This window comes from Stigmatopora nigra, chromosome 15, assembly GCF_051989575.1.
Source record: "Stigmatopora nigra isolate UIUO_SnigA chromosome 15, RoL_Snig_1.1, whole genome shotgun sequence".
Lineage (NCBI taxonomy): Eukaryota > Metazoa > Chordata > Actinopteri > Syngnathiformes > Syngnathidae > Stigmatopora > Stigmatopora nigra.
Genome location: NC_135522.1, coordinates 5,957,635 through 5,978,239, shown reverse-complemented (window position 1 = coordinate 5,978,239; position 20,605 = coordinate 5,957,635). Strand labels below are relative to the sequence as shown.

General features: G+C 37.8%; 2 protein-coding genes across 5 annotated transcripts in view; both read left to right on the top strand.

Moving 5' to 3' along the window:
• Positions 1-24: 24 nt before the first annotated feature.
• On the top strand, positions 25-19,059 carry LOC144208878 (thyroid hormone receptor alpha). Of its 4 annotated transcripts, none has more exons than XM_077734937.1 (11): positions 25-246; positions 4,766-5,877; positions 5,959-6,071; positions 8,653-8,881; positions 13,652-13,713; positions 14,691-14,791; positions 15,476-15,623; positions 15,752-15,957; positions 16,261-16,407; positions 16,509-16,767; positions 17,437-19,059. In XM_077734937.1, the coding sequence occupies exons 4-11, from the start codon at positions 8,826-8,828 to the stop codon at positions 17,685-17,687; spliced, it is 1,230 nt and encodes a 409-aa protein (XP_077591063.1). In that variant the 5' UTR covers positions 25-246; positions 4,766-5,877; positions 5,959-6,071; positions 8,653-8,825; the 3' UTR covers positions 17,688-19,059. The 4 variants fall into 4 exon arrangements, with proteins under 4 accessions (XP_077591063.1, XP_077591062.1, XP_077591066.1 ...); XM_077734936.1 differs by having other exon boundaries at positions 14,670-14,791; XM_077734940.1 differs by lacking the exons at positions 25-246; positions 4,766-5,877; positions 5,959-6,071; positions 8,653-8,881 and adding an exon at positions 12,282-12,630.
• Positions 18,472-20,605, top strand: part of LOC144208879 (mitochondrial glycine transporter A-like) — a 13,449-nt gene continuing 11,315 nt past the window's right edge. Inside the window, exon 1 of the mRNA XM_077734941.1 lies at positions 18,472-18,572. The gene's annotated coding sequence lies outside the window, so the exon portion shown is untranslated. The remainder of the gene's footprint in view (positions 18,573-20,605) is intronic.

Genomic DNA, 20,605 nt, shown 5'->3' with positions numbered 1-20,605 from the left:
AGCAGCACTGAGTTAGACCCGTGACGAAATAAACACAAGCGAGGTCGCCGTGCTCTGTCCTGACCCGCATTTCGCGGTTCGGCCGCACTGCCACTGACTGACTCGACAGGCATGGGGGAGGACGCAATGCACACACAGCAGCAGCGACCGTGGTGGCAGTTGCTTTGACAGTTCACGGGCACTCACGCGCCGGCTGGTAGAGGGAAGCGGGCCAAGTGGGAGAGGCTCGGACGCCTTTTCGCGACGGTAAACGCTGATCCACACGCCTTCACTTCCATGTATTTGTACGGCGTTTTCCGCTCCCCTTTTCCCTCGTTGGCGTCGCGGAATTGTTGATGGTTCTGGGGGTGGTTTTGGAGCTTGGAGGGTAGCGATCGCACGTGTGGTCCACCTTAGGGAGAACATATAGAGGGGTGGTGTGTACATGACATGTCATGGAGCCACGGTGCAAGGTGAGCGCTGTCCTCACGTCAACCCGACCGGCCTTGCTTGTCCCCCCCATACGGTAACCTGATCTATACGTCAATGTATATAAGACTGTACCGCCAACATGAACTCACTTGCCCTTTTTTTCTGTGCGCTTTCTCGGGTGTGTTAAAACGCCTTAAGATTTTCTAGAGCAGGTGATTCTTTGGGGTTATTTTAAAAAAAATAACATAACTTTAACACATTGGTTGCCATTGGCATGCAAACCATTGCAAGTGGGTGGACTGGTCATACCCCCAGTTGCAATGGTTTGGATTTCACTATAGTGATGTTTATTTACATTCAGAGCAGAAAGATAAAAAGAGACACACCATTTTCTATCATCAATTATGAACTCTATGGATAGGAAGTATGCAAGGGGAGATAAACAACATGTTTTATTCTGCAATGCAGTCAAGCAACATTGAGCAACTTTATTGTATACATGGCATATTTATTACTAGGTGGTTTACAGTGTTGTGCAAGTATTATCTGAAAGTCTGTGCTGGGCAGAATTGTAGATCTTATTTGTGTAGGAAAAATCATGACTGAGTATGAAAGTCATGAAAAATGTACTTAATATAAAGTCCTGGAAGATAATGCTTGGGGTGTAAACGTGTCGTTATAATCAGTGTGGCAAAAGTCTGTTAAAATATATTGGACAGTACTTGTTAAACTTTCATGTTTATACTCCGAGGAATGAAATACAGAAAACAATGTTTAACTTATTCTGTTTATTGCATGTTACTGGAAAGAGTTTGCAAGAATCCCATACAGCTAGGCTTATATATTTTCCACAAATGTATGAAAATCAGTGAAAGAAAAATGTATACATGTAAATTTACATATATATTATGGGATTATGATTAATGTGTGAATCATTCCCTCTGGAAGTAGCTCCGGAAAACGAGGCGTTTTGCAAAGAGCTCCAAATTTTTAATCCTTGTGGTTTTGGCAAGATACTTAATTGCACTTAATGTCATTAGGTTGAAAAAAAACAAACATTTCAACTTGTTAAAATATATAAATCAGTTAAAATGTCAAATACTTTATCTCTCAGACGTAATTCAGTTGTACGTGCAATGAATGTGAAAGACATATTTGAAGTACAGTTATGTTTACATCCAAAACTATAATCTCCTCTATGCATGCCAGCAGCGAGACATGACCTCTTTTGACGTGCATGCCTAAAGCCCCCCATCCACCCTCCCTTCTCGCAGTGTTGCCATACAGCTTATTGCTGCAAGGCTGCGTTCTGATTTTCTGAGGCTAATGCTTAATGTATAGAGTGCGTATGTTGTGGAGCAAAGGGGAGGAGCCAGGACAGAAAACTAGTCTCTCCAAGTCTGCCAGTGTCTGTCTATGAAAAATTAGTTGCATAACAGTCCCGCGAGGACCCGCAGCTTGTTTACGTCACTGAGGTGGAGACGGTCGGTGCAGGTGGGACTCGGGGGGATTTGTGCAGTTGGTGCAATTATTCAAAATACACATTGTTTTTTTCCCTAGTGTTCTTGAAACACATATAGGAGAATGTTCTAAATGCTAATGTTTATCAGCTCTATGCCCCCCCCCCCCTAAGAGACACCAACCGTCCAAGACATAAATAGAGACATAAATTGTGAATGGAAAAGGAGACAATGGGTTCCAACTGTTTTAACTTGAACTGTGTTGTAACAGAAATTGATATAAATAGCAAATTCTATTCCCTTTATAAATAAGTCCTAATATTCAGGGGTGGCGTCAAAGTAGTTAGCACATAGGCCTTACTATTCTGTGGTCCTGGGTTTGATCCCAGGTCGGTCCTCCTGTGTGGAGTTTGCATTTTCTCCCCAGGCTTGCGTGGGTTTTTTTTTTTCCGGTTTCCTCTTGCATTCCAAAAAATGCAAAAAGAAAATAAGAATTACATTAGTATTATTAACTCATTGGTTGATTTTGACAGCAAGCAATTCATTTTAATGCAATGGGCAAAATAAATTGGAAAATTTATGTAGTGTTTATATTTATTCACCCAATAGTGTAGTCCTTTTTGACTGATTTAGAGTGCTTGCAGCGTGGGATTGATTCCCACTTGCACTGTCAAGGGCAGCCAATGAATTCACTGTATAACTCAGTTTCTATCTTGTTATCATCACATATTAGCCAAGTAGTAGACGGACTGGACTATTCAAGTAGTTAAATAAATAAAGAACAAAATGTAGGTTAAATTCAGTGTATTTCAGTTGGTAAACCTAATGTTTGTGGAGTAATTTGTTTGTTTTTGTTTTTTTAAGTTCCTTTTAAGGATTTGCTCAGCTTACAAGGTCAATTTTCCCTGAAATCTGAGTCATGTGATTCAACCTGATTTGCAGTCTGAGCATTCAGTTTATTACACTACAACATTTTCCTCTTTCAATTTAATCAGATTTTACTATATTAAAATAAGGGGTTTGCCCCGTTCTTCTATTTTATTCATTCTCTACATTTTGACCTGGCGAATACAAGACTATTGATTCAATTATCAGTCAATGTACTTTTACTTTTGTCTGTTTAATCAATATCATATTTCCCATGCCAGAAGCATCAAATGCAAATGTTTACAGTTTACGGCAAACATAATCAAATTGGCCTCACTGTTCAAGTGTATGAACTGTCCAAACAAACGACTTGCTCAAAGCATTCAATATTGTTTAGTCTGCTGTGCATTTCAGGCCTCATTTAGGGAAAACATTGATTAGGACTGGCTTGGCTTGGCTAATCTGGAATGAGGCCTAGATAATACTAGGAGACAAGTGACGCTTTGTTTTCAAATGGGTGTTCACCAAAATCAGCACCACGCTCATTGTTTAAAATCATTCATTTATTGTATGTCTGTTTTGGTCCATGCTGCATGAATGAGTTGAACTGCCAGACTCCAGCTGATAAGTGACCGAGTCCTGAACTCATCATCAGGTTGGGGTCAACGACTGAATGATGATGAATTGTGATCATAATGTTGTTGTTTTTTTATCTGGCAGATTTAGGAAATGTTAAAAACAACCCCAGAAGTCCCTATCATTGGGGGACTGAAACACCAAAAAGATGTAAACTTGACAGACTTGACTATCCTCCACTTTGTCGTTGTGGTCTAAATTGTTAATATTGCAAATCTGAGTTTTGGAAAGAAATTCTCCATTTAAGTCACATTATAAACCCCACCCAATCAAATATATATATATATATATATATATATATATATGCAAAAACGAGCCCAAATTGCAGCCTTCTGTCTGAGATTTTTGTCAAAACTATCTTAGAATGTATAAACTGCCAAATTTATTCCAGTCCCGCCTCCGGTCTTTAAAAATAGCCCATTTGGGCAGGAATCAGCTCAATTTTGGCTAAAGTGATTGGAGATTTTTATTTTTAGGTCATAACACCCCACCCTGTTAGCAGCACTCCATTATTACTTGGATTACTTTTGTACTTCAATGTTTTTTTTTTTTTTTTATCTTGGCTCAGCTGCTGTCACAGCATGCAACATTCAAGGTCATCCATATTGTGCTTTAAGTCAAGAGTAAAAGGCCGTGAGTGTGTAGTGTGCACTAGTGGAATTGTTTCTCAACACATATGGACGACTGCAGTACAATGATGTTTTGTGATCTTTAAATAACACTTAAGAGGGTTTTTTTTAAATTAATCTCATAGTCTATCAAGTGTTCATTCTCGAGCTCATCAACAACATTCGCTCTCAAGTTGCCTGATTGTATAAGCGACCTCTTTGACGTATGGATGGTTATATAAGAAGGCTGTGCTCTGAAACCTGCTGGAACTGTTTTTCTGTCTGCATGCCATCTTGTTATTCAACATATATTGATATTTTTGTAGAAATTGGCCCATATATGTCAAAACATGTCATCAATAATATTGACTGACAAGAATATTTTCCTTTTTTTCATAGCAATTACAATGTCAACACCAAATGGGTTGATGTCAATAGATGGACGTAGTCATTTTACTGATATTTAATGAGATTCATCTATTTGCTCATAATGGCCTATGACCTTGGTACTTTTAAAAAAAAAATCCAACAATCTGCACCCTTTAGAAGAAAAGAAATTAAACCTATTGGTCACAGTGAATTGCATTAATGTTCACAATCCTATATGAGATATAAAATATTAATGCATCCTTCTAAAATGTTAAAATGTTTTTGTACAAAGAAACAAACAAATAGATAAAACATTTTCTTTTGATGAATGTGCTTACCATGTTTTATTTGTGTTTACACTTTATTTCCCTGGTTGTTATTAACATACTGCATTTGTCTTTTGTTTTTTTGTAGATGGAAACACTAAAGAATCCCCCCAATTTCAGATAGGACAACAACAGGCTATTCAGCAGTAATTTGGACCACAATGTTTTTTTTAAAGAAAGCATCACTGCCTGCTTACTTCCTTGGATTGTTCTCAGGCTGATAATTTTCTATTAATTACAGTCAAAACTACCAGCATTTTTTTTTTGAATTTTTTTGACAAAACTCCCATCAACTACACCATCCAGTCACAAGCTTTATACTTCCTTTACAAATACAAATGGATCAAAACATTTATCTATAATATCAGTTCCTGTATTTTTCTTTTGTGCAACATTTCTATAAATACCTCGGGGATACTCTCCATTTACCTACCTCTTCCATCAAAAAAAAAAAAAAAAAAAAAGCCAACTCAGTGACCGGAACACGGCAAATCCTACACCTGTGACCTCTTATTGCTGTAACCGTGAAAACCTGGAATGCCTCTCAAACAATTCTTGCTGCAAAGGTTCTACTCAGCAGTAACTTTGGACCTCATACCACATGCCGGCCTGGATTAATGCATTGTCTAAAATTGTACTGTCTGAGCCCTGGAATAGTTTTTTTTAAACTAATTAAACATCTCCTTGGAGGCCACTGTGGAACAGCTTCAGCCTCACCTGCAGTATACCTCAATTGACAACTTGTCTACATCCTCAGTCAAAGAAACAGAAGGGAACAACTATGATTATTCACAACCGAGTTGCTTCAATTTTCCAATAGACTTTTTCATTTCAAGCAACTTTCATTTGCCTTAGCGACTGATGGATAACAATCATAGCCGAGGAGTCCATTAGAGAATCATTCTACACACCCATATCAGATTGCTTCTCAGCAAGACTCATTATATATAACGCCTACATTTTTATGTAGTAGCACAGATAAACGCTTACCTGAAAGAGCGGCCTTCAGAGCTGAGCTTTCATTCCATTCATGATTCCTGTCATGAATTGTAGCCTCCAGAGAAGTGATGATCAGGAAGCAAAGAATGCAGATCTCATGGAATCAAGACATTAAGACATTCAATTTATTGGAAAGTAAAGACTTATAGGATTTATCGTGATTACTACGAAAGAACTGAAGACGCCTTAAGGAATGTATCGGTGAGTCTTTTATTTTCTTATTCTTTTGCTTTGTTTCGACTGCTATTGGCTGTAATAGATTGTCCTTTTCATTTGAATCAGCAGGGTTAGCGGCCAAATCTCCCATCTATTACTCTATTGATTACACAGCAGAATGAAGATAGCCACATGATTGGATGTCTATCATTGACAACTGCAATGAAAGAGTTAACAAGGTGGGTAATTCATAGAATATTTATAGTCCAGTAATAATATGATGTGGACACTTGTGGCTAATAGTCCAATGTGGCTCCTATATAAACAAATACAGTTTTGTTATGATATTTGCTTGGTGCAGCTTAAAGTCAGAAAATAACAACACTTTGAATATTGCAAGTGCATACACACAGTATATACCTTAAACAGTATATGCATCCCCCCCAAAAAAATATGAATCTGATGTCATTTTTTTAACCATGTTATGTAAAATAAGAAGAGAAGTCAGGGTTTTTACTACTGAGTAGAGAGTTTTATTTAAATAAATAAATAAAAATGGGAAAAACCAATGAGTACATCTGTAAATTCCAAACCATAAAGATGGATGCAAGGATTGACTGGATGCTCCATCATTGATAGTCTCCTCACATCATAGCACCATAACTTATTCCCATCCTCTGCTTCTAGTTGGCATGGCAACACAGTCTCCCACACCACCTGTGGCTTGGATATGCTGTAAAGTATAGTGGACTGCATCAGCCAATGAAATTCTTGTTTTGGGATGAGGCGGTGCAGTCGGACTAAGTGGGGTGGCTTTCTCTTTCACAAGACCTATTGTCATTAGAACGTGCCAAAAAGGTGATGAGCTTTGATGCCCGTCAATGTGGACATATTCGTAAGTGACCTACTTTTGCAGTTGCAAAAGTACACCAGGGATGAACTAAGACAGGAGAAAATCTCATTACCTTGTAGTGTAGGTATATGTGGTACACATATAGACGCAGGCATGTATAAGTGGGCCATTAGATGAGTCATGCAGTGTCTGTCTAGAGACTGTGGCTGCAGTCATACTGACAGATGGTGTTTTTGTATGTGTACTTTCTATACCTAGGCTGAAGGCTTATGAAGTCCTACTTCTTGTGAACTGACCGTCTTGAAACTTGGTAGCATGGGCCATTATTTAATAATCTTCAAAGCCTGATTAAAAATGAATGTAACAGGATAGATTCATTACTTATGGTATTATAGTTTGAGGTTAGTCAGTAGAGAGCAAGTTGCTGTTGTGAGGAATTTGCCAATAGGGGGCACGCATCCACAGCAGATAGACTTATTGGTCCTTTTTTTGCTTGGGGTTTAGTCATTTGACAATAGATGGCAACCTTGTTGTTTGTCTAATTAAGAGTGTGAGCTATCACTGATTATTGCCTACTGAATTAATCGAATTTATGAATTGATTTGAGCTTTATTTGTTGTTGTTGGGTTTTTTTCAGCCCTAATTTTGTTTCTGTAGTGCAGTTTGATTTATGCTCATATATTTTACAGACGCTCAAATTATTGTCAACATTACTATCTTACACTTCACATTTCACTGTCACTGCCACCTCTTAGTATGCAAGGAACTTCCTTGGGGCGTTAACCACCTGTCAACAACCTTTTCTACTCTGATGATTTCCCCTTGAGTATCCTATTCCTTATCTTTAATTACGGTGCAGGATGACAATACATTGCTTCATTTGCATACAAGAAAGTCATACCGATTAGTTTTATAGACTTAGTCTGCTATTTGCCCTACATTGAAGCATCTAAGTCTAGGAGAGAGATTATTAAGCAACAACAACATTGGCTGAATTAATAAAATTAACGTCTTAGCGAGTGGGTAGTTATTGTAATACCATAATATAGGGATTGAGAAACAGCGAAAACAAGCAGAAGAGAATTAAAGCAATGGCAAAGTGGTTGGACTGTGCAAAAAGATTAGAAGCGACTAATACATTTTTAATGGTTTGTGCAACGTTTTATTCTCTTAGTAACTTCTAAGATGTCCACTCTCAACAATTGTGTTTTTCTTGCATGCTGATAAAATGCATGTAGGGCAAGAGAAGACAAGATTGTAAAGAATCATGGATAGCTTGCACACTCACTACAATAATGAATGCCGTTTGAGAGAATACTGCACGTTAGCACAAAGTAGGTTAACATAATTCAGATCAACTCCTTTTTTTTTGTACTCTGTGACCCGCGTCTGTGTGCACTAAGAATGAGACTGGCAATTCATAAGTCATGAACTCATTTGCACTGATAAATCCATGCCAATCACAATAATTACGTTTAATCCATGCACACTGTTCTACTTTTCGGCGGCATTGACATGTTTAAACCTGCTGTTGTCTGGAAACAACTGGTCAGGTTTTGCATGGGATTTTTTTTTCATTCATTCATATTCTGAACCGCTTATCCTCACAAGGGTCACAGGGGGTGCTGGAGCCAATCCCAGCTGACTTTGAGCAAGAGGCGGGGGGACACCCTGAATTGGTGGTCAGCCAAGGAGACAGGCAACAATTTACGCTCTCACTCATACATATACCTCATGAAAATAGTGTTGTTTTATTCTACACAAATTCCAATAATTTGTAGATACAAAAAAATATTACTACATACTGCCTCACATATCAAAAAATATTTTTGTTGTCCCCAAAATAATCCTGCGTAACGTGTGATCAGTTTAACATACTAAACTGACCTGATTGGATTATGTCCATCATTTATTGCATTCTTTTAGAACACAATTCCTTATATCACTGTTTCTCTGTCCTTTTCCAGCTCTCTTTTACCTCAGCTGTTTTTATACCATCCACGCTCCTCAGACCCAATGGCCTCAACTATTCCCAAGTGGCTGCCTATTGAAGGGTCTGCTAGCAAATCGTGAACAAGCTGGCAAAGTCTGGGCCAACCTCATTGTCCTGTCATTGGCTGCTGGATGGGACTGAGGCTGAATGGAGCCAGGGCCCAAAAAGCAGAATAACGAGTCATCGGAGAAAGATGAGAAAGGGTGAGATCATTTGCACTGTACACAATTCAACCTTTTATAGAGCATTCATTTTAATAATTGGCGACCATTGATCCCAAAGACATCAATTCTGACTAGGAGAAACTAGCACGGATTGGTCACTAGCAGCTAGTGGACCGATGGTGAGGGAACTCTTCTCTAAATTAACCATTAATATGAATCTTAGTGAGAATTTTGTTTCTAGTCAGCAGAGATAGCAGGTTTCAGAACTCTGAAAATCTCATGATGTTATATCTGGTTTAGATACATGATATTAATTGCATTTTGGAAAAGGTAGACTTAAAGGTTATGAGGTTACATGCATATATGCAGCCCTTAATGTCTCATAACATGTTACTAACTGAGTTTTAAAGTGCCCAGAACATTCTTCATCAAATAGAACATTGGTCACACATTCTTGAAAAATTTCATAGCATGAAATCAAATCAACTCTTTATTTATGGGCCTTAGATGTCCTGGAATTTGTGTGCACACTGAGTTAGATTAGATGAAAGGACAGATGCATAAAGCAAACTTGCAAACTTTCTGTTCATTTGTGGTCAGTACATTTTGGTGCCCTAGTTGTTCATTTTCTTCACATTTCCTGATAATTGCACTTCACTTTTGGTGGTTTTAGGTCATTTCCGGATTGAGTTTTTGCTATTGGATTAGAATTTTAGTCATTGAATGAATGAATGAATACAAATATTACTTATGGGGAGCTTTGCTATGCAAAAAAACCTCTCAAAATAAATGTGCACATGCATTTGTTGATTGCCTCTGTATATGTGTTGAAACTACTATCAGTATATACTGCATGTGCATGCGTCACATAGACAAGAAGCATTTGGATTATAGAGATTAAGAGGGCGAGGGCAGAAAGTAGAGGACAGCTCAGGATGCCTCAATATGTGACATCAGCAGGGGATTGTTGCCTTCTGATTGTGCGCATGTGCATGTTTCTAATGTGACACTGAGAATGCACATGTTCTTGAGTTCTGCCTCATGCACTGGACATGGTAAATCTTCAGTCTCACCATTTTGGATGCTCATGCAAACAGATGCTATTGCAAAAGTCTAGATCATGTTTCAATTCCCTTCTAATGAGGGTATAAATCTTGAAACCATGTTGTTGTGGTAAACTGAATATGACAAAGTATTCATTCATTCATCTTCCGTATTGTGCATTCCCACATGATTTGCGGGGGGTTGCTGGTGCCTATCCCTGCTGACTTTTAGCGTAAGGCAGACTACGCCCACGATTAGTTGCCAGATGTCAGACATTGTCAGATGGCCCTGAGAGTTAATAATTGATTAATTGGAGGAGGGTTTTTTTCAGATTAAGGAATGTTTGAATTTCCATCCCTTTGTTGAAAACAACACATTTCAAGATACAAGTAATTTAAAAAAATGTAATTTATGTTCACTCAATGAGTGATGCAGTTTCAAAAATGGCGGTGAACACTCAATTATATATCATTGATCACTAGATTTTCTTTCACTGAAGGGGGGAGGAAGTATGTACATTTATTTTGCCTACTTTATTGGTACATTACATACAGTGTATTACAAATTGTCTATACATGAGGAATCTAGTTCGGTATCTATGTGATTCTAATTTATATTCTTGTGGCTTTGGTTCTCTGTCCATGCATTTTTTTGAGGAATTTGGGCATTTTGTGCTTTTCATAACTTTCTAAGCAAACTAGTATTTTCATCGTGTTTTGAGTTCTTTAGGAGTTTGGCCATTATACAGGGCCTCTTTGTCTAAAAATTTGAACTGCTCTAACCACATGACTGCCCAACCTTTCAACTCAATCTCACATATTCTCCTCACTACCAGGAAAAAAAATGGTGGTCCAATCATATTTATTTAGAAATTCCCCCAACCTATGTGAAGTAATTGGAAAACTCTAAAAGAATTTGTATGCATTGAATGCTCTGTCATTTAGCCCCACCCTTCAAATTATTAAATACCACTGAAAGGTTAAAGGGTTGTGTGGTAACTAACGTTTTATGACTTTTTTTTCACTCTTCAGGATGAACATTTGTATTCATTTGTATTTTGGCCCACGTGCTTTGACCACAATTCCAACTTATAAACATTCCAAAAAGTGATTTTTACATTGGCCCTTAACATTTACAGTAGTACCAAAAAAAACACAGTTTTTGGAATGGATTGGACATCCATCACTGTTTATGGCAGCCAAATAGTTAGCAAGAAAGTGACACTAAATCTTTCCTAGAATAAAAGGAAGTTAGTGAAAATCTACAGAAAGTGACTCATTGGAGAGCATAGCATACCAATGTAATTTCTCCAGAAATTGCATTTACCAGTTAGAAGCATATTTTCATGTGAGTAGAATTGGTGTCTTTGTGTGAACTGTATGCTATTTTAGTCCCAATTAAAGACAGACTTCTGCTTCTTTGACTTTGGTATGGAGGTGTAATAGTTAATGGCTGTGATAACAGAGTCGGATACAGGAGGAGCAGTGTGTAGTCTTTTTTGACATTCTCTGGTGGACAGAAATTTGTTCAGGGGGAAGGCTTGTTGTCATCAGCATTGCATATGACTTTAAAATACGATGTGGTTTTAGTTGGCTTCATCAAGCTGTAATCTCCTACTTTAGAGAGCAGTTTGTAGCTCAGTGTGAAGCAGTCGGAAAGAAAATCAGCACTTTCAAATTGCAAATTCATGCTAAAGTTGCTTTGCTCTACTTTAGGTGGAATGTGCTGTGACTATTTGCAGCAATATATGGAATGACATGATAGATAAATGGGTTAAATGTGTTATTTTTTATGTCATTGTGCAAGATCTATTTTGTGATCATGACCACTTGACACTTTTAGAGAAAACATTTTATAGAAGATGCTAAAATAGAAAAGGACCAACATTTGAAAACAAAGCACATTCATTTTGTCCTTGTTTCTTGTGCACCGTGGAATCAGCTTGGAATTCACCTGGAGGTGTGTGTGTGTGTGTGTGTTTTTACAAAAGGGCGGTGTCATTACTTGAATAATGGAGAAGATAGATGATTATTTTTATTTGTTTGTTTTTGTTTGATAAAGAAAAAAATATTTACTCCCTGTGGTATTATACAAATTAGACATAAGATAACTTTGAGTTAAAATATATTCCATTAAACTTTATTCATCCCATACTTGGGGGAAATTCAGTTTAAAATATACACTTTAAAATATACACACAAATATACACATCTTATAGCTATTTTTTGGGCTTCTAGTTTGGTCTAAAACTGAAATGAGTGGTATTGTAACAGTCGAGATTGCCACATGCTGACGCACACATGCACAGGGAAGGGGGCTGGACCAGAGCTGCCAGAAAAGAGGAAAGGAGAGAGCAAAAAGGGAAGGAGGGGGCAGAGAGGGAAATAAACATCATAGTCCTTCTTGCTAGCAAGGCACCAGACTAACTGTCGGACTATCCGAAATAGAGGTAGAAGCCCGAGTTCTACTTGACAGTCCGTTGAACCTATATAGACGGGGGCAACTTCAGTGTTGAGGTCAGAGGGAGGTTGTTGGAGTTCAAAGCTCCATGTGGAGAGAGATCAATGCTGTTTACCAACTGCTTGGCGGATCTGGACTCACTGCCCTGACAACTTGAGTGCAAAAAAAGAGCAGCTGAGGGTAGTGTAGGGCTGTAGACTCAGCCAATGTGATTGCCTGGAGGCCGAAAGTGCATAAAATATCAGGAGCAACATGCATATTTTACAGCCATACTGCATCAACAGGTTGGTGTTTAATGACTTGGAGTGTATGGGTGTATGCATTTGGAGTTGAAAGATACAGACTTGTTTGCTTTGATTGTCTCAGCAGTAGTAGTTTTGAAATGTAATATTTTTATTACCAAGTCAAGGTGTCAAGGGAAAAAAAACGAGTAGTTCATGACAGTAAACAATTTCTCACAGTGGCACAAAAGATACCAGATTAAGAAAATATATACATTTCAGAAACCCGGGTTTAAGTGCCCATTTCAACAACAAATGCATTTATATGTACGAATCTATTTTTACAGAAGAGAATTCCTCAAAAATGTTATGTTTTACCTACTAGATATATATTGTTGGCAAATGAATAATTCCTTATTGAACTAAATATTTTGCAAAGCCAGGGTTAGAGAACAGAAAAGAGGGCAGAGAAGAGACCAGACTGTAGAGACTAGGAAAATATGATGCGTGGTAACAATAAACAGTAGCCACGCTTGGAGAAGGCGCAAAAAAAAAAGAAGCAAAAAAAAATATATATTTGGTCGGGAGAAAGTGGGTCATCCAAATCTGTCAGTGGCAACAGATGCAATCGCGTGAGAAAAGCAGCCCAGAATGCTATGAAACAAAAGCAAAAATGAAATCAGAATGCATTATCAATTAGTGTCTGGCTGCAAATTTCTAAAAATCAGACTTTTATTGACATTGACAGTCATCCAGATTCACACCCTTTAAACTTGAAAATGTTCCAGATTTTTTTGCAATGTGTGAATCCCCATAATGTTTAAAATGTTCAGGTAAAAATCAACAAGAAGTGTCCTGTAAAAGCCCCAAAATGTGCATAAAGTAACCCTTAAAAGCCCCCAAATTATGACAAAGTGACCTAAACTGGCCCCAAATCAACAGGTAGCCAGCCACTCACCCAATTTCTCTAGAAATTCCATTTTCTGTTATGTGTGTTATATTTATTTTGCCAGATCAAATTATACAAGAAAAATAGTGCAACCCTAGCAAACCTTTTTAACTTATGGTTTTCCCCCACTGTTAGGTGGCTCGATGTGCCAAAGAGAAAAAGGAAGAACAGCCAGTCTTCAATGAAGAGTATGTCTGGTAAGGACAACAAATCCCCTCCAACTTATCCCATTCCTGTTTTTGTCATCACCAAAGCGAAAGAAAAAAAATACAAGATATGTTAGTTAATAGATTAGTCACATAAGATGCTCAGGCTTTGATGTATTGCCGTTGTATTATATTCAGCACAGCTCATCATACTAGAACTGACTCCCCCCATGGACTGCTAATGATATTCTAGCTTTGTACTCACTGTTGTATTAGACTCCTTGCTGTTTTTGTTAGAGTCTTTGTAGAACATGAATAACCTCGAAGGAAGCTTGCGATTCCTTTTTGTATACCCGTTAACAATTACTGAAAGGTCTGGACTCAAGTATAGGATTGAAACTTTTAAAAGTCAAAGTGAATTATGACTATTAGACTCCTTTTCCAAGTATCCATCATTTTCTTGGCCATAGAGACCAATAAGCATTTTCTCAATCCAAATGGATTGGACATCAAGTGCCAGCAACTGAAATATGACCATTTATAGCCAATTATTACAGTTTAAATGAATTGAAGATTCATATCACAATCAATTTGAATTTTGCCCACAAAATTGGATTTGGATATCAAATAGAAGGCTTTCAATTTAAATAGAATGTGATGTCCAAACACAACGTTTGAGCATCATGCTTCAAAGTCTCAAAGTTGCACAATAAAGTGAAAGAAAAGTTCCATATCAAGGCTTCCATCTGTGCATCCACACAATGGCTTTGATCCTCTAAATGTATGATTTCATGCTGAGCGCAAACACAATAATAAATGCCCAGCATGTGATAACATTGCTTCTATTTTGAGCTTCGCGTATTCATAACAAAAAATAAATTCCATAAATATAAACAACTTCCATGTAGTACTTGATGTTCGTCGCTCTTCACTTGCCATTGGGTATTCACCTCTCTCTTCATCTCCCATCCCATCTTTTTCCTTAACCTCCTCCTCCTCTCCTATAGCTCTTAGCATCTCTGTTCCAGGGTACATCCCCAGCTACTTGGAGAAGGATGAGCCATGTGTGGTGTGCGGTGATAAGGCAACGGGTTACCACTACCGGTGCATTACATGCGAAGGGTGCAAGGTACAGTAGCAGTCTTTCAAATGTCGGGTTAAGCAAATAAGAAAGAGAGTCATTATAGCAGTCATAATGCTTAATTCAGACAATGTTATGATTCCTATTTGTCTTTCAACTCGTTGGCATTAAATCATGTTGAATCCGGTCATACTGACAACATAACTTTTTGCATATCTGCATCCTAACAGTTGAAACAATTCATTAAATACGTATGGAGATTAAATGATGCAGTGTTTCAAATTGATTCCCATGGAAATCCAACTTTCTTAAAGTCTAAAAGAAGGGGGAAAAAATTGTCATATGCTGAATTTTTCCACATTTATTTACTCTTCAACTGACAGTTTTACTGCTGTTATATCATCACAATCTGCGAAATCAATTTTGGTACAAATAGCCCTTTGAAAGCTACCATTTTGCTTTTTTGCCCACAATGAGCTGTGTTTTAGCTGTCACATGGTGCTTTTTTATCTGGGGAAGTAACATTAGCGGTATTGTAATTCATAGAAAATTCACATTTTTTCGTGTAGATTATTTTGAGCCGGGAAAACTTGCATTTCCACCAACTTTCTTTATTGCGAAGCAGCTCTTGCGTCATTTAATGAATTTCCCTCTTTTCTGTTTCCTGTTTACTTCAATGTATCTTGTTCCAATCTATTATCTCTGCTTTTTTCTTCCTTGTTGCCCTTCAAGGGTTTCTTCCGACGAACCATCCAAAAAAACCTCCACCCGGCGTACTCTTGTAAATATGAAGCCTGTTGCATCATCGACAAGATCACGCGGAACCAATGCCAGCTCTGTCGCTTTAAAAAGTGCATCTCCGTTGGCATGGCCATGGACTGTGAGTTTCTATTAACTAAATACGAACCTTATCTTTTGTACACTACCTTTACATGTGAATGCCCTTACTCAGTGGCCCCCCGCCATTTTTAATGTTACTGAACAACACCATACTCTCTCATTTCTCAGTGGTATTGGACGATTCGAAGCGCGTGGCAAAACGGCGTCTTATCGAAGAGAATCGAGAGAAAAGAAAAAGAGAGGAGCTGGTGCGGACACTTCACGTGAGGCCAGAGCCAAACACAACAGAGTGGGAGTTAATCAGAATGGCCACTGAAGCCCACCGACACACCAATGCCCAGGGATCCAGCTGGAAACAGAAGCGCAAGTTTCTGGTATGTGTTTTATTTAAAATCATTTAACATTGCCTATAAAACAAGAGTTGTATTTAGAATTAAAAGATTTTTATATCATTTGATAGGATGGCATTGAATAAATAGGGCATCGAGCGCCCACAAAAAAATACTACTCAGTGACTCTAAGGAAAATTAACACATTTATATTTGTTTCCCGCATTATGTTGGAGTCACAAACCCAGAAAAAGACCAAACACGAGCACATATATGATTAATGACTTGCGATCAGCAGATACATTTGGTTCCATTTCCTTATTTTGATCAATTAAATGTGGCCTCCAGTCAGATGATATTGGTCAGGGAAAACTGGTGCCCACAACGGAAGAAGATAAAGTGGACCTGGAAGCCTTTAGTGAGTTCACCAAGATAATGACACCTGCAATCACACGTGTGGTGGACTTTGCCAAGAAACTGCCCATGTTCTCAGACGTGAGTAACTTTTCACCTAAGTTCACAAAACAGTAATACATAATTTAGTATTAATAATGTTAACAGAAAAAAATGACTGTACATTTCCTTTAACTTCACAGCTCCCATGTGAAGACCAGATTATCTTATTAAAAGGCTGCTGCATGGAAATTATGTCCCTCCGAGCTGCCGTTCGCTACGATCCGGAGAGTGAGACATTGACACTAAATGGCGAAATGGCCGTGAAACGTGAACAGCTCAAAAACGGCGGTTTGGGAGTGGTGTCGGACGCCATCTTTGATTTAGGAAAAAGCTTGGCCCAATTCAGTCTGGATGACTCTGAGGTGGCATTGATGCAGGCCGTCCTTCTTATGAGCTCAGGTGAGGATCATGATTATCATCCAGGTTCTATTTTAAGATTATCTCTCTTGAACACAAAATACCTTTGAGGGGAAAGATGATAAGAATTGCCGTAAGAAAAGTGAATTCACTGTTCAATGGTTGACTGTGTTCTCTATGAAGAAAAAAAAATCACGCGATCATGAGCCATGTGTTGTGAGAACAAGGAGTCGTGTGTGTATTTTTGAAAGAAAGGGGGGGGACTCAATTTGGTACACCATTTATATAAAATCATATGTTGGTACACATTGTAGGTTCCTTCATTCCAGACATGGATTTGATACTATCTTTTGTTCTGAAAGATTCTAACATTAGACTTAAAAACATGTCTTGATATAACCAGAAAGCTTCTATTATTTGCCATCGGCAAAATATTTAGTTTACAAGGACAATAGCCCACTTTGACAGAATCACAAAAACACACAAAAACTCGCCAACACTCAATCAGTACAAAAGCTAAAATTTCTAATATTAACTATAAAGGTACTAATGGTGTAGTGGTACATTCAGAGGGCATTGGTGCAGGTAATTCTCACTCAATGGCAGTTGATTGTGAGTATGTATGGTTGTCTGTATGTCTATTTTTTCCATGACTGATTGGCAATCAAGATTCATGACTTATAAAGTACTAATATTTCATTTTTCTCCAAGATCGCTCAGGATTAACAAGTGTGGAGAAGATAGAGCAGTGCCAAGAAGCTTACCTACTGGCTTTTGAACACTACATCAACTACCGTAAGCACAACATTCCTCACTTTTGGCCCAAGCTGTTGATGAAGGTAACGGACCTACGTATGATCGGAGCGTGCCACGCCAGTCGCTTCCTCCACATGAAGGTGGAGTGTCCCAACGAACTCTTTCCCCCACTCTTCTTGGAGGTCTTTGAAGACCAAGATGTGTGACTCCATATGACGACGGTAACCCATTACAGAAACATCATGACGCTGAAATAACTGGGTAAATAGGTGCACTTGGAAACAAAGCAAAAGAGAAAATTTATTTTGTTGGGAACATATGGGTTCGGATACCCACCACCTACCACCAGCACTTAATATCACAAAGAAAAAAAACCTTGTTTCTTTGTCGTGTCACTTTAAAAGGTACAGAGATTCAACCCATAGATATCACTTGTATGGAACAAGATGCAAAATGCACAATGTAAGGCAATTCATATAGTGGTTATCACTTCTTGGCCTTTTTATGTCAAGGCATTTTGATTAACATCGATTTCTAGTCAATTAACTGTGTACTTTGAAGCAGTTAAAAATTGCTAAAAATAAATTATCAATGTCAGAGATACTGCCAAATAACTGCATATTTAAAATTCAATTATTTTTATTTTTTTTATCAACACCCAACCTGAATCGTAGCTATTGAGTACTATATTCTATATACAAACTTTGTAAACTCCATCTAGTTTTCACCGAGTTAAGAGCAATTTAGTGGAGAAAATCACTCACCTGAGAAAGCCACTGCTTGGCAAATGGTTACCAACACTGCAGACTTTTGACGTCTAGTTCTATATAGGTGATATCTATGAATTAAACTACACACTCAAGTAGAACTATATGCAGTAAAAAGAAGAATCCAGCAGGTTAACGTCTCCGACGCAGACATCTTTCACTTCATGTGATGTGTTATTATTTCAGATCGTATTTTCCTCAGACAATCCCACTCCATTCACTTCTTTGCACCTTCTTTATCAGCAGTGGCGCTCGCTACAGTCCAGCTTGAACCCCATTCTGCCGCTGCTATGACAGTGTTCGCAAACCTACCTCCCTCACCTGGTGAGCTCTCGACACACACACACACACACACACACGTTCTCCAAAATATCACATCACCTACAATTTTACCTCATGGCTTGTAAAATGTAGTGTCTTATTTATAAGTGGTTTAATGAGAGAACACACAAGTCTTTACGCTTTGCTTGTCCTTTTTAGAATGGGTCTTTGTAAGAAGTTAGAGTTCAGTAAAAAGTTGATCCTCGTTAATTGCTAACATGACATGCAGCTCATTCTTGCTGTAAGCTTTTATTTTTTTTAATGATGGTGGGTTATTAGCACGGGCCGAAGATTTATATTTGGGGTTCGTAATTAGTGGCGGTTGGTGGGAGATAAACAGTTAGACCAGACCATTCAGTGCATTACAGCAAGTGGCCCTCTCAGATACAATATATTGGGGAATGGTGGATTTCCAAGTACATAACTACTTAACAAACGTGACAAAGATTTTATTCATAGCGACAAATAAAAATGATTATTTATGAAGATACTTCCCGGATTTTTATTTTGATGGAAGCCAATTGTAAGGGTGTAAGGAGGAAAGAAATCACGTTTTACACTGCAGATATTTAGATGGGGTTGATTTTGACAATGTGGTAAAAGTGCCAAAAAATAAGTAGGCTGTGAAGAACTACAAAAAAATTGGGTTAAGCCAAGTTTGAGAACATTTCTTTGAAAAGCCTTACTTTGAAAAGTACTTTAGTTCCCTTATTTGCAATAGCCTAATACTAGCTACATACTTTAGATTCTGAATTGTCTGATCTATTCTCTTGATTTTTTTTCTTTGGTGTGTATGTGCATTTTCACTTAAGATTTAAAAAATACTACACAATAAGGTTATTAAATCAACATCACAAACCCACTTAGCTTCCATTGGCAGCACTAAACTTCCGATTAGTAATTGGATTGGCAATGCTGGCGGCAAATGAACAAAAGTTATTTTGCTGCCACCCTCCCAGTTCAAATACATGGATTGGACCTCTACTCCTGACAAGCTCATTTAAAGAGTTTCTATTAAGATTTAGTCTTGTAGAAGTTTTAGCTCAGGTCATCCCCTCAAAAAAAAAAGTATTTTTCAGGGAAACAGCCAGTTTTTCCTCAGGAGTTGCAAATCAAAACCAAATACAACAAAACACTAATTTAATAGATTTCAAAAGTTACATACGAATACCAAGAAATCTAACAAAAAGAAAGAAAAGAATATGTTATGTATAGATATTTTTCTTTATAGGGTGACAAATATTACATCTAAAATACTGATAAATAACTACATATGTTTCCCTCAATATGCAAATACACCAAAATAGCAATAGGATGAAACTTTTTAGGCAGTCCCAGGAAATCATTGGCAACCCTGAAAACTATTAATTATGTGTAATTAAATTAAAAGTAAATGCTCATCTTTCAAAGCCATAGACAACTACTAGGAAAAACACAATTTTGGAAACAAAACCAAAAGACCCCAATAATACCGGTCAATGATCAGGAAATATACAGGAATTGAACCATTGAAGACCAAAGCATCCCCAAATATCCACCAAAACTGCATTTTCTAGTTGCTAATGTATAAGAATAATAATTCTAGTATTACATTCATCCAATATCATAGAGTTTATTTATCTACTTGTATCTACAACATATACCTCTTTCCCTTCATCTTGCACACACTAAAGACATCTTTTCAACCATTATTTCCTTCTGTCCTCTTGCAGCCTCTCCCTTACTGGTAACACGTTTAGTTGTCGGTTAGTGTTGCTACACAATGCCCCCTTACCTTGTTGCTCCAACTTGTTTCTACTCACTTCTGAAATGGACCGTTCTACCTCACCACTCATCTCCCTGCAGATTCCCTCTTATCGCCAACACAATAACTTGCATGTACAGTACAAATCTGCTCCAATGTGCACAGATTTTTGGGTCAATACATGGGACCAAACTTTTTTAAAATTTACAGTAGGAACAAGATGTACGAGTTTTCACGTGATCTCAATATGCATCTGTGTGTGTGAGCCCATCTTAACTCATTGACGATGACA

Bases quoted from the DNA above. Each gene is read 5' to 3' on its own strand.
- LOC144208878 (XM_077734936.1), top strand. From the start codon at position 8,826: ATGGAGCCAGGGCCCAAAAAGCAGAATAACGAGTCATCGGAGAAAGAT. The intron at 14,792-15,475 runs GTACAGTAGCAG...TTGCCCTTCAAG, and splicing joins TTACATGCGAAGGGTGCAAG to GGTTTCTTCCGACGAACCAT. The intron at 15,958-16,260 runs GTATGTGTTTTA...TGTGGCCTCCAG, and splicing joins AACAGAAGCGCAAGTTTCTG to TCAGATGATATTGGTCAGGG.